This window comes from Lepeophtheirus salmonis, chromosome Z, assembly GCF_016086655.4.
Source record: "Lepeophtheirus salmonis chromosome Z, UVic_Lsal_1.4, whole genome shotgun sequence".
NCBI classification, from domain to species: Eukaryota; Metazoa; Arthropoda; class Copepoda; order Siphonostomatoida; family Caligidae; genus Lepeophtheirus; species Lepeophtheirus salmonis.
Genome location: NC_092584.1, coordinates 23,187,259 through 23,201,235, shown reverse-complemented (window position 1 = coordinate 23,201,235; position 13,977 = coordinate 23,187,259). Strand labels below are relative to the sequence as shown.

At 31.8% G+C, this 13,977-nt stretch overlaps 1 protein-coding gene and 1 long non-coding RNA gene across 3 annotated transcripts in view; one reads left to right on the top strand and one right to left on the bottom strand.

Annotated features, from left to right (window-relative positions):
• Positions 1–3,390, top strand: part of LOC121130598 (sodium/hydrogen exchanger 3) — a 61,285-nt gene extending 57,895 nt beyond the window's left edge. Inside the window, exons 11-15 of one of the 2 annotated variants that reach the window (XM_040726339.2) lie at positions 854–994; positions 1,090–1,252; positions 1,320–1,535; positions 1,830–1,877; positions 2,862–3,390. In XM_040726339.2, the coding sequence (XP_040582273.1) occupies positions 854–994; positions 1,090–1,252; positions 1,320–1,535; positions 1,830–1,877; positions 2,862–3,073 (780 nt within the window). In that variant the 3' untranslated portion in view covers positions 3,074–3,390. The remainder of the gene's footprint in view (positions 1–853; positions 995–1,089; positions 1,253–1,319; positions 1,536–1,829; positions 1,878–2,861) is intronic. The other variant, XM_071893809.1, reaches the window with a different exon arrangement.
• An 8,561-nt stretch (positions 3,391–11,951) lies between these two features.
• LOC139907323 (uncharacterized) lies at positions 11,952–13,588 on the bottom strand. Its single transcript, XR_011783855.1, has 3 exons — positions 12,920–13,588; positions 12,728–12,867; positions 11,952–12,665 (listed from the first exon to the last, which is right to left on the bottom strand). It is a non-coding gene; the product is annotated as an uncharacterized lncRNA (long non-coding RNA).
• Positions 13,589–13,977: the final 389 nt, after the last annotated feature.

Genomic DNA, 13,977 nt, shown 5'->3' with positions numbered 1-13,977 from the left:
TAACATTTGCATCTACTTATGAAAGACGTGGAATAACAATGGCGTTTTGTCGGGAGTTATAAGTATTGTTATGTAAGGCCTTATTTAGGACTGAAGCCTGTAATCCCGTCTGAGTTAGCTACAGTTTAGTCATGCATATAATTCCTAAGAACTTGTAAAGTTTGGTATTTAATGATGTCACTCAACTTTATTTCTTCTTTTTTAATCAAATTTCCATATTGACAATTCGAAGGACCGGTCCTTAGACTGGACTCGCACCACAACACTAGTTGTTGGACTTGGAGTACAATTGAGGATCGATATGGTAGTAATTACAGCCTATATAGTTGCTAAATACCAGAGGCTTCCGCAGGGGTGGGTTGAAGCCCTCCCCCGTTCCCTATATAAGGAATTTTAGCTTTTTACTAGAAATCTTTAAATTACGAATTTATTTTCAAAACATTAAATATTCCTATTTTTTCCAAAAATATGAATATTTGAAATTTCTTGTGAACAGCTGTGGATTTTTGAAATTTTTTTCAAAAAATTTAATATTTAAAATTTATTTTTTCCCAAAAAAAAACTTTAATTTCTGGAGTTTTCTTGAAAAAAACTCTATAAGTAAAGACCATCCCCCCCCCCTCCCCCCAAATATAAATAATTTGCGGACGCCCCTGAATATTGAGTGGGATTTCTGTTTATTTCCTTCCATTGAAGGCTGCTTGCAGAGCTTAACTCCTCTACACCCGAAGATCCTTCAAATTGTCAGGATGACCAAGTTAATTTTATTTTTACATACCGGCAGGACATATTTTGTGCTCCACTGGATCCTTTTAGATTCACAATTCGAATAAATAATTATTAATTTTTATAGCCAAGAAGAATGTCTTATAGCCGACATGCTGTTGATGAGAAGGATATTGCTTTCAATCACGATATCAATTTTAAAGTTCACATGCAAGTTCGTCGAATGATGAGCGAAAATCAAATGCGAAAGCGAAAAAGGCCGAAAGTGGTAATGATGTCGAATATTTTTTTGTTTTATCATATCAAATTTGTCTTCATCTATCTGTAAGAATGTTACAAATGCCTACTTGATTTGTTTTTCAGGCTGATAAAAAACACATGCGAGTATTGGGATCTTCAAAACAATTACGAGATGATCATGTTCATCAAATCATTAAAGAAACTGTCCATGAAGAGGACGAACATTCACGTAGTTCTGATGATGACGATGCTGGAATTAGTTTTGCTCCAAAAGGCACTGTAGCAAGTAAGTACCTAAACAGTCTCTTGGACATAATATCCCACATCTACTTTTTTTTTTTTTTTTTTAATAGATGGCATTATTAATCCTGCATACATGAAGGATATAAGTGAAAAATATGAAGAGGAAAGTGATGATAATGAGGAGCCCTCTCTCAAGGCGGATCTTCCATGGAAAAGAGAAACAGATAACAAAGTATGTATTGCTCCTGTCAAGCAAAGAGAATTTCCAACGTGGATTAATAATAACGAGTATATCAAGTACGGGTCACCTTCAGAAGTCTTCATTGGTAAGTTTGATATACATTTATTTATTCACAAACACGTAGTGATTCAGGACTGGTGCTGCCAAGTGGACCTGGCCATGGGTTACAAGGGGATAATTTAACATCTTTTCTATATAAGCTGGTACATGTTGTAAGGAAAGCAACGATCCCTTCGTTCCCTCTAGTGTCAGTCCTGTAGTTATCCCTGATAATAAATAAATAATTAATTAGTTATTTTATTATTGTCAAATTATGAATTCATGATACAGATTAATTAGTAGACGTTATATTAAATTCACCATCTTATATCTATGTTAGAATCATTAAACTCAAGAAGTCCTTCGATTGTAGATGACGACGATATAGGTGATTGCATATCTAAATGCACCGAGTTTTTTATGTGACATCACTTTTTGTTTTCATGTTTTTGAGTCGATATTTGCACCAATTTGCACTCTTTGTATTTTGTATGTATATGAGGTCCATCAGCACAAAAGCAAGCTAGGATTTAAAAATTTAAGAAACTGCATAACATTTGTATTCCTCAAATTAATAATTATATTCTAATTAATCTTTATTAAGCGTAGCAAATTGCACTTAAATCTCGTAAAAATTCCAAGTATTACACTTAAATTTTATGGTAGATTGTATTTGAAAGGTCATATTGGAGGCAATTAAAGCTTCATAAATTAACTGAGTTGAATTAAAATTTTACAATCTCGGAAGTGAAGGCTATTCAACATTGTTTGTCCTCTCAACTCAACATATAGAGCGTTTTCATTGAACCTCAAGATTGTTGATGCTAATCATTTTGGGGCCTAATAATCCAAGTTATATAATGACGAAACCCCCCTTTTTCAGGAAAACTATTGGATGTCAAAATGGTATTAACAAATTAAAGGACTTAAGCCTGACTGTCTATAAAATAAATTATACAATCTATCCCTAAAATGTATCAGAAATATGTTATTACATCGCTATACAATCTTATTTCCGGGTTGTAGATAAAAAATTATAATACAAATCTAGCTATTTTGTGGATTTTCACTCTGTTTTTATTCATAAAGCCATTTTATGAAGTTTAATGAAGATTTATTGGAAATTTGAGCATTTAATATCGTACAGATATCATTGCCTTTGAGACCCCGAAATGGAGTTTCCTTCAATTATAATCCAATTTATGACGTGAATAAAAATGCTCTCTAAATTACTAATACTTAGGTCCTAATTTCCCCAAATATAAGAGGATTTATATTTATGAAATGAACAATGAATTGCTTTTGTGTTGAAACACCCCCAAATATCTCATTTGATGATATATTTTTTCTAATTTGTCAAATTTTCTTTTAGGTGATGCTCATTCCACGGAGCCCCAAACTGTGATTGAATTTTATGACAAAAGAAGGGATTCCTCAACTTCTATACCTGGTTCAAATTCAAGAAGAAGTTCTGAGAATCGAATCAAACCTCCTACAATATATAAACGCCGAAATAGTCATAGCTTAACCTTTCCAGAGTCCCAAGTGGTGCGGGTGAACTTTGAAGATGAAATTAATCGATGATGATAAACCATTCTTTTCATTTTTTTTTTTTTTTTTTGCATCATTTTTTTACTCGGATTGAAAGAATTATTATGACTAGATACTCTTCTTCGAAACGTCAATTACGTCTTTAGATCATATCATTTACGTACTTAATATATCATATGTAATATATTTTTAAATACATCCCTCCTAAACGCGCACTTTTATCAACCTGAAATATGTGTACTACATAAATATTATCTTGTATATGTAATCTTAATGTGTATTCAATCAGTAAAACAAAAGATTCATTTAACGTCTTGACAAATAAATTATATATATATATTTAGTTTAAACCTTAGTGGGTATTTTCTCTTTGAACAAATTATATAACAGTAACTATGACCTTCGGTAAAGTAATAATAATATAAAATAGGGAAGACTTACTTAAATAATTATATGGTGGTTCAAATTATGTAGATTGCTCAGGATTTTTATTCCCTCAAGGGGAAGCCCAGTAAGAATTGTTGTTTGCCAATGCGTTTTACTTTTCTATACATGAATAATTTAAAAGCAATGATCCCATTAATATTAAGTATGCAATCCATATCATTAATTTGGCTTTCGACTAGTGTTAGAATCTAGTTCAAGATCACGAGTAGTTAGTCTAGGTGAAGTTAGGATATTATATTATTGGGGGCGGTAGTGCAAAAAAATGGTGATATTATTTTATTACATTTAAAAAAAAAAAAATTACTGATTGTTTAAGCCCCACCACCGTCGCGTTTCTAACAACGCGACGGCCCTTTTCTAACATGCTATAATACACACGGGTTGTGTAGGTGAAGTGCTGAACCCCAAGGCAGGTTAAGTTCTCCCACTTCCTTGAGCATCAAGGACCTCTTGTAATATCAAAAATACACCCCGGCCCACGGGTTGTACAGGTGATCTTAGTTAAAGATGTTACATCATTATTCGTGCGATATGGAAGCTTTAGGATATAAGGAATGTTGAACATACATTTGAAGTTTTGCGTTAAGTTATCTAGTGAGCTTGAGGGTATTAAAAGGGATCCTTGATGCTCAGAGAAGCGGATGTGCAAGAGCTTAACCTGCCGTGGGGCGGAGTCTGTTTTAGTATATAAGCTGGATTTTTTTGATTTTTTATCATTCAATAGTTTGCTTACCCGAATATTACAAGACAACAATACTACCCCAACCTAAAGCATTAAACCAAGGAGTTCATCGAAGGTTAACGTCATTATGAGCGGGAAAAAATATCTTGGTCAAAATTCAGAATCATTTCCTATTCCTTCGTGAATAAGTAAATTACTGAACTCTTTATACTTTTATTTACTTCATTATTCATATACCTTTTGCTTGAACAATTATGGAAAGGGAATTATGATTCAAAATTATTTTCACATACAGAATGGTCAGCAGGTTTCTAATTAGGAAGATATTTTAGATTTGGAATACATTTTTTCCTTCTTACGAATTCTTTAGGATTTTTGGGAATAGGAAATTTAATAAAGCGAACGTTTCCTTGAAGCTTTTGGAAATTTGACTCAGTTCTATTTTTGCATCCTCAGACACTAGAATGATTCATTATTTAAGAGTAATTTGTATTAAATTTGCTTAATAATAATATGTAAATATAAAATATTTAAGACAAAAAAAATTATATAAGTGAAAATTTACAATAAATAAATGAGTGACGTCATAGAAAAGCAACAAATATTGGTCATACTATTTCCTCCGGCTAACGGTGCTCACTGCACTACTTGGTTTAATGCTTTATTCTTACCTTATCAACACAATAATTTTACCGGGCAGCCTCGATATCCTTCCATTTCTAGTCAATAGCATTCCTAATCCCTATGCTTCGAATGTCAAAATTGTAAAATTAGAGAATAAATATACAAAAAAAAAAAGGTTAGAAATAAATCCATCTTAAAAATTTAGAGCAAAAGCTAATTATGTAGTAATGTCCGGCGATATTACTCTTTATTAAGAGCATCAAAAAAGATATTTTCCCCGTTATTTATGCTTATATAACAACATACTGTTATCATGAAGGATAATTTAATTGCTAATTATAATGATACACCCAATGTAACTACCTAATTATCATACCCAAGTCTTTAAGTGAAGAAACTAGTCTCAGACAAACTAGTTGCGAACCATCCAAAGCTTTGTTGTGACCATTTAAGCAGTTGTTTTTGCCATTGAATGTGTTGTGTATCATAATTCTTGATATGTTTAGCTAAAATAGAATCATATTTTATGGTTAGATTTAAAAAAAAATTGAATACTTACTGTGAGATAGTACAAAATTCAGAGTTCCATTTCGATATACGTAAATACTTTTTACTGATAACCTGATCGTCATTTGGTGTGGATGACTCAAAACATTTTTATATGTATTTCTATAAATGACATCAGTACCAACATCCTCCATTAATTTAATGATGGTTCCTCGGGAAGGGATAGGTTTACCCGTGTATTTCTCCATAAATTTTTTGAACATAGATGATTAGCAATGGATAAGGTCATATTACATGCAATAAACATCTTTGTGAGATCAGAGTTAAAGTCTGACTTGATTGATTCATCATTAACTTGATTTTTTAGATGAATATCCATGCTCTTGATATGAGATGAGGATAATGAGTGGCGTGTAATTCTAGATAGGAGACTAAATGCACATTTATATCGACAAATCCGACAAACCATCTGTTTCTCATCCGGTAAGAAATTCCTGGGCCTCCATTTTCAGAAATCCAGACAGAAGGCGACGTTATTTTAGGCATTTTATTCAGTTCTCTATCGACTATCACCATCTAATATTATTATATTAATATTGAATAATAAAGGCGGAAATAATAACGTTCTTGATTGATAGAAGAAGATGTATATTATTTAATCAATGATGCCATAAGTATTTCTTCTCTTCTCCTCGCACGCTTTTCTATTCTTACCAAAATGATCACCCTTGCCTATAAGATAATATTAAATATTTAAAAAGGAATGTAAATTCCATGATATTAATTTCATAAATTTTAATTTTTCATTGGGATTAAAATACAAAATTACTTGTTGGGATACAAAGTTAATAGAAATACATTTCGATTAACCTTGTTGTGATCTTAGATTACCGTTTTTATTAACCCGTTTCATTGTTACAATCATAAAATAATCAAGTGTTCTACATTCAGCATTCCAGTTTAGAAATATGAAAGAATAATTCAGCGTAGGCTGAAGGGAGTCCCCTACATAAGGGGTAGAAGAACGGAGAAATTACTAGAATTACATAGTTGGGTCATTAAATCGTAAGCACTTTCAGTATGTAAAATGCAATCCATCAAGTTACTACTGGAACCTGTGCAAGATGTATCGCTAAAATACAAAATGATGTCGGCTCTGCTTTAAATCTTATGTCCTGGTTTGTAAATCCTGAAGTGTGTTTATTATTTTATAAAGTTGGTAGTTATTTGATTCCTGGATAGGAGAGAATATAAAGTGATACCAGGAGCATGGATGATCATGAATTATTGAGATTAAGGATGAGGAGCTATAACAAATGACCTGGTTGGACTCAGAGTAGAATTGAGGATCAAAAATCAATTCTTGCCAATGCCCTTGCTCGATATGGATTGGAACTTGTGTTCATTTCATTCATTTAATAGCTCCTAGCATATAATATCAAACATTCTTCAAATTGTGACTGTGATTAAAAATTAATTTTCAGTTTATTTTTTTACATACTGAATAGGCTTACGATTTACAAACCTAACAAAAAATCGTTGAATGAGTCTATAAGTCTCTTGATAAGGTTCTCATATCTTGGGTAGAGATCTACTGGAGGTATGAATTGCCAGTTATAGATTTGATTTAAGTCCCTTGAGTGACTGCTAGTGCAGCCTGCTTCCTACTCTTCAAATAAGAAAGAAACTAATGAAGAGACAAAGAAAATCTTTTATTTATGATAGCTCCAAATGACCTGAGCTGTACATATTTCCTCTCTTGCATTTCTCATTTCCTCGTGCTCTCCTACGATCCGACCTTTGAGTACCTCATCGAATCCTCTTCGTGATTTGCCTCACCATATCCAAGCACTACATCTACTGATACATCCTGGCATATATTAGATGTGTGGGGAAATATAGAGCATGAAAGGCACGAAGTGGAGGACGTAGAGAGAACACGAGGTGATCACAAGAAATATTATTCTGCTAATAATCTGTATTCCGCCGAGAACCACCTTTTTCCATCTGGCAGACTTAAATGCTACACTTCAGAAACTTCCAACGTTGCCAAGTGAAATACAGAGGAGCTAATCACAATCCTGATATACCCAAATTTTATCAGATTCATTCAAATTACTCACCTATTTTGGCTTACATTTTATTAATAAAAAAATCACCTAAATCCTCCGTTTTCAGAGGAGTCACATGACGGTCATAAACCAGCACCAAAGTTAATCATAGCTTTACAGAGCCCACTAAGTATAATACCAAATAAAGCTCAATCCCTTGAGTTTTGTGAATAGCAAAGGTTCTTGATACTCAATGAAGCCTTGGCTAATGACTCAAATTTTTGACCAGCAGTTCACTTGCACAACCCATGGGCTAAGGTGTATTATAGGATATTAGAAGGGATCCTTGATACTCAGAACAGCAGTGGCGATGGATTTGGATCCCCCTTGTGGAAAAACGGTTAACTAGTGTAACTTGTGGGACGGGATGTATCATAATATATTTGAAGGGGTCTTTGATACTCAGGATTGTATTGGCGATAGGTTTTGATCACCCTCCAAGACCTGTTGATCGAGGTATATTTGACAAAATAGAATGGAGATGACAATTTCTGACAATTTTCTGACTTTTATGACAACTTCTTATCATACTATAGTTTGATTGTCTGAATACAATAATAATGTACTAGATGAGGGATGTCTAGTCTTTTAATATAATAGGTATCATTGCAACTTGAAATATTTTAATAGGCTGTAGTACCTATTAAGTTAAATTTCTTGAAAAATGGTCATATAAAAGAAAACTATTCAATACAATTTGATTTCAATTTTGGACGAAATATACCAAATAAAGGAAAAATTCAATTTTTCAAGGCCAAACTGTTTAAAAAAGCTAAACCGGCAACCCTGTTAGAGTGTCAGAAAACACGAGATACTGTCGTCAACTATTTTTCAATGTTTGTACGTATTATGAGCATTCTACCCATATTGATGATATTGCGACAATTTTCCTAAAAAATACTACTTTAAGTGAGAATAAGTAGTGGGTTACACCTAAACATTCGGCGGACCCCAATGTTGTCCACGGTCCAGAGGTTGGATATCCCTACACTAGATTATTAAATTGTTTGCAATGAATTGTTTAATAATCAAATTACTCACAATCATTTTACTTGATAACGTGAGTGAAATGAAACCATTTGACCATTGACCACACTATTGGCAATTTTATAGATTGCCCGCGAAATTATGCAAAATGCCGATTTTCCACATTTCCCATAACATATACATATTATTCGCGTTGCACGTTGTTATGTTATTTATTTAAGAGAATAAGACAAAAGATGATTTTTGACAATAATATGAAGGATGAGGAAACGATAGTTTATCTTAAATATTTGTTCTTCTCTCAACCTTTTAATCCCTTTCAAAAAAAGTTTGCAAAGATAACATGAACCAACATGCAGCGAGAATAATTCTTAGAATTTGACAATTTTATTTTTTGTTTTATATGAAGGAAAAGAGTTTGGAATTAATTTGTATTTCTTTATGTCCCGAGCAAACCCAGTCTAATACATACTTCAAAACAGAGAATTCAAACGATTGAAATGAATTTTTGAGTTAGATTTTATTGTTAAAATTGGGAAATATATGAATGCCACAAAAAATTTCAAATTCATTTTGTTCCCTTTTAAAACTATTTTATCTAATAGATTATGGTTTAAAAAAAAACATATTGATACCAAAGTTATCTCACTAGCTTCCATATTAAGGAAGCTATGACCAATTTATCATTGAAATTTCACACCTTTTTTTCGTAGTGTTCACGTTATAACCTAGACCAAAATCTGCGATCTAATAAAATAAGATATTTCGGACATGCTACTAAAATCTACCATCACCACTTTCCCTTTCTAATTATTCTTACTTTTTTTTTTCTCTCTCTCTCTTTCTACCCCAAGAACTTTTTTCCCTTGACTCAACTAGATATTAAATATGCCGTAACATAGAAATGTTTACATATAGGAAATTAATGGAATTTGATACTGCAAATTTCTATTTTCTAATTTGAATTTGAATGAGTATGAATCAATGAAGTTGTTAAGAATGATGAATTATACTAATTTGGAAGAAAAACAAATTTTGACAATATAACCCCAAAATATTTTCACCACTTCATTATATCATAATAATTTTAATTAAATAAGTGAAGTAAAATAGACGTTTAAAATATATATCCATAATAACAAGCAGATTTTTTCTATAATAACTTCCGATAAACATCCAATATACTTCACTTATTTAGATAAAAAAATATATCATCTTGTAAAGCAATAACAAGATTTTTTCTTACCTTTTAATTCTCCGGTATTCAACTCCTAATTATTGGGGTTTTTTTTCCTGATTATCAGAGGTTCAGAGAAGCAATAGTTACTCATCTGTGTTTTCTCTTCAATCACATTACTCATACAGACACTTATAGTGGATATAACTCAATAATATGATCAAAAACTGTGTCCATTGAGAATTTCTTTCTCCACATATACTCTGAGAGATAGGTGGGAAAGAGATCTCTTGAAGTATTGAAAACACTTAGCTTACTCGACTCCACAAAGACTCAATAGTCTGAGTATGAGCTCCAGTCAAGGGGTCCATATAATTTCTATTATTCACCAGAGTAAAGTGTTGCATACCTAAGGAATGTACTCACCTATAGGACGCCCAATCGTGGGACATGACAGATGTTCCGGGTTCTATGTACTTTACGATGAGTGGCGACCGAGTAGCCACTCTTTTGGTCTTCAACCTCAACCATGAAACCATCCCCACTGTTTCTATCAACCCCCCAAAAATCAGATGCCCTACTGGGTGTCTACCTCTATGAAACTTTGTCTCTTTAAAAGAATTGTGACTTTTTCCAAAAAAAGTTTTTTTTTTTTTAATTAAATATTTTTTCCTACAAGATGCCCGACAACACCTAACCCAGGGGATCTTCGAGCTTGAAGGCACCCATTCGCAGCTTCTTCGGATGCAAGGGCATTGAAGATATCTGCACGGATGTTTCCTCTACTAAATTCGCGAATATAATGAAACTATGGGGAATTATGAGTATAGTAAGGACCATTGGTGTACTTTGAACAATCCAAATTTTAATGTTATTGATCATCATGGTGATATATTTATATATTGTATGATGGATGCATTTTAATATATTTGGTTGCTATAGGATTAATATCTAGTTGAGTCTAGAGAAACAAAGTTATTGGTATAGAAAGAGAGAGAGAGAAAAAAAAAGGAAGAAGAATTAGAAAGAGAAAGTGGTGATGGTAGATTTTAGTAGCATGTCCGATATTTCAATAAAAGAACACAACTTTCTTAAACATCAAGATACTTGAATAAAATTCTTAGGGCTGTCTAGAATCTGGGCCTGTCTAACTCAGACATTGGGAAATTGGGATGGAAATCCGTCTTAAGGAATCCGTTCACCAACTCCAAGGAAAAATGGTTGAGATATCATCTTGGAACCTCAACAATCTTCACTAAGAAATCAAAAGAAAATGAAGCTGATAAACTCTGCCCTTTCTGTGGGAATTACATTGAATCCTCCACTGCATTTATTTTACAAATGCAGTGGAATGGATACTGAGAGGAAAATTGTGGAAACAAAAATAGAAAAGGAATATCGATTAGAAATGAGAAAACAAAAGATTGGGTTGTGGCTATGCCCCCCACAACAATGACTCGCCAAAAAGCAGACTCAATAGTAACAAAATTTGTATCCAAAATATATTTTAACCGAACGAACGACAGACAAAGTCTTGAGAACGTCTGGTCTCGAGGATTTTATTGATATAGAGAGTTTAAAATATTACAGTCGTGTTAGTTTGCATGTTTTATTATGTGTTGATAATACAATATTACTATAATGTGTAAAAGTACGCAAAAAAAATATTATGTATATCACATAACCTCTTCATATCTTTATTTTTGTATAAATAAATTGAATTATAATGATAACCAATGTCATAAAAAATATTAAAGTATCTAAAAAAAAAAAAAAAACATTAACAATGCCGTTTATTTTGTGATATGTAATTAATTATTAATAAGCTCCTAAATAATAATTATTTTAATTATACTCAATGATGATCCATGTGCATTTTATCATTGTTTTGTCATTTTATAAATAATAAATAGTATTTATTTTTCTTCTGAAAAAAAAAATCCTTAATTACAGTATTGGGAAAAAGGTGATGTTTTTATATACCTCCAATTGAATTTAATATATATGAAATTCAAGTATTTGAATATCTTCTCACGCTCTCCAGACAATTAGTGATAGTTATTGAAAAAAAAGGAGAGGTTATAAGTATAGTTGATAATATTGTAGAGAAAAACGCGTGCAAGGAGGAGGGGGCAAAAAAAGACATATGGTATCATTGTTTAAAATACTGATGTGATTATCATCTGCCTGCTTTATTATGATTTTTGAGGGTATAACGAATGTATTTATTAGCAAAATGTTTAATGAAGATATACTACGTATAATTGACTTCGACGTTTTTTATCCGTTACAGTAGATTTGAAAACGTCACACTCCATGAAATTGTAATTCATTATGAACCTTATTCTCAGAATAATAGCTAATGAAACGACAAAGTAGAGTATTTGAAATATATTTGAAGCTCAAAGTTTAAAAAAGAAGGCTTTAATTAAATATAATCTACATACTAAAAAAAATAAACCATTAAACATTTAAGTTAAATATACAAAATTAAACAATTAAAATCATATAACTATTAATAATAATAAATTATAAATACAGAATATTGAAATAATAGATTGATCCAGATAATTTTTCTTGTTCTAACATCGGAATTCAGTTAAATATGTCATAACTTTAGGTTGCAATACACAAGCGAGACGTGGAGTTTAATCAAAAATATAATCACCCCTTTTCTTCATGTGGAAGTTGCTATATACAATTGTGCACAGGATAGATATATCTCTACCGATGAGATCTAACTAATTATTAATAATAAAGTAAATGTCAAAATCATAAAATTAGACAATAAATATATTATTAAAAAATATTAGAAATAAATTCATCGTAAAGATTTAGAGCAAAAGCTAATTATGTAGTAATGTCCTGCGATATTACTCCCTATTAAGAGTATCAAAAAAGATTTTCCCCTGTTATTTAGGTATGCTTATATAACAACATACTATTATCATGAAGGATATACACAATTGTTAATTATAATGCAACACCCAATGTAACTACCCTCGTTGTTGTGACCATTTAAACAGTTGTTTTTGCCTTTTATGAGTTTTCTGAACACCATTTCTTGGAGCCCATCAACCATAGCTAAGCCTTAAGTGATAAAAAAGTAATATTTATTGACTATGTAATATTGGAAAACCTAATTATCATACCCAAGTCTTAAAGCGAAGTAAGTAGTCTCAGACAAACTAGTTGCAAACCATCCAAAGCTACTACCCCCGTTGTTGTGACCATTTAAGCAGTTGTTTTTGCCCTTTACTGAGTTGTGTATCATAATTCTTGATATGTTTAGCTAAAATAGAATCATATTTTATGGTTAGATTTAAAAAAAATTGAATACTTACTGTGAGATAGTACAAAATTAAGAGTTTCATTTCGATATTCGTAAATACTTTTTACTGATAACTTGATCATCATTTGGTGTGGATGACTCAAAACATTTTATATGTATTTCTATAAATGACATCAGTAACAACATCCTGCATTAATTTAATGATGGTTCCTCGGGAAGGGATATGTTTACCCTTGTATTTCTCCATAAATTTTTTGAACGTAGATGATTAGCAATGGATAAGGTTATATTACATGCAATAAGCATCTTTGTGAGATCGGAGTTAAAGTCTGACTTGATGTATTCATCGTTAACTTGATTTTATAGATCCATGCTCTTGATATGAGATGAAGATAATGAGTGGCGTGTAATTCTAGACAGTGGACTAAAGGCACATTTATATCGACAAACCATCTGTTTCTCATCCGGTAAGTATTTTCCAAATTCCTAGGGCTCCATTTTCAGAAATCCAGACAGAAGGCGACGTTATTTTAGGCATTTTATTCAGTTCTCTAGCGACTATCCCCATCTAATATTATTATATTAATATTGAATAATAAAGGCGGGAATGATAACTTTCATGATTGATAGAAGAAGATGTATATTATTTAATCAATGATGCCATAAGTATTTCTTCTCTTCTCCTCGCACGCTTTTCTATTCTTACCAAAATTATCACCCTTAGTTATAAGTAAGATAATATTGCGCAGTAATAAAGATTGAAGGTGCTACTTTCGGGTTGAAATTGATGTACGTTGTGTGAACAAATTTTTTTGAAAACTTTCCATGATACTAGATAAATAAATGTTTTGAAATCCATTATTTTTTATTTTTTAACCATCCGCGATTTTGAAGGCTATCTTGAGATGACTTATTTTCTAGCAAATGGTGCGATTAAACAAAGCAACTGATTAAAAAAAAATTGACTAGGTGAAAGATTAAAAATGTATCTACATTAAATATAAGTGACTTCAAATTGATTCCCCAATTTAAATAATGAACATCCTAGATTTCTATGGGGATCTCCTAAATACTTCTAGTCTTCATGCAAAAAATTTCCTCTCCGTAAAT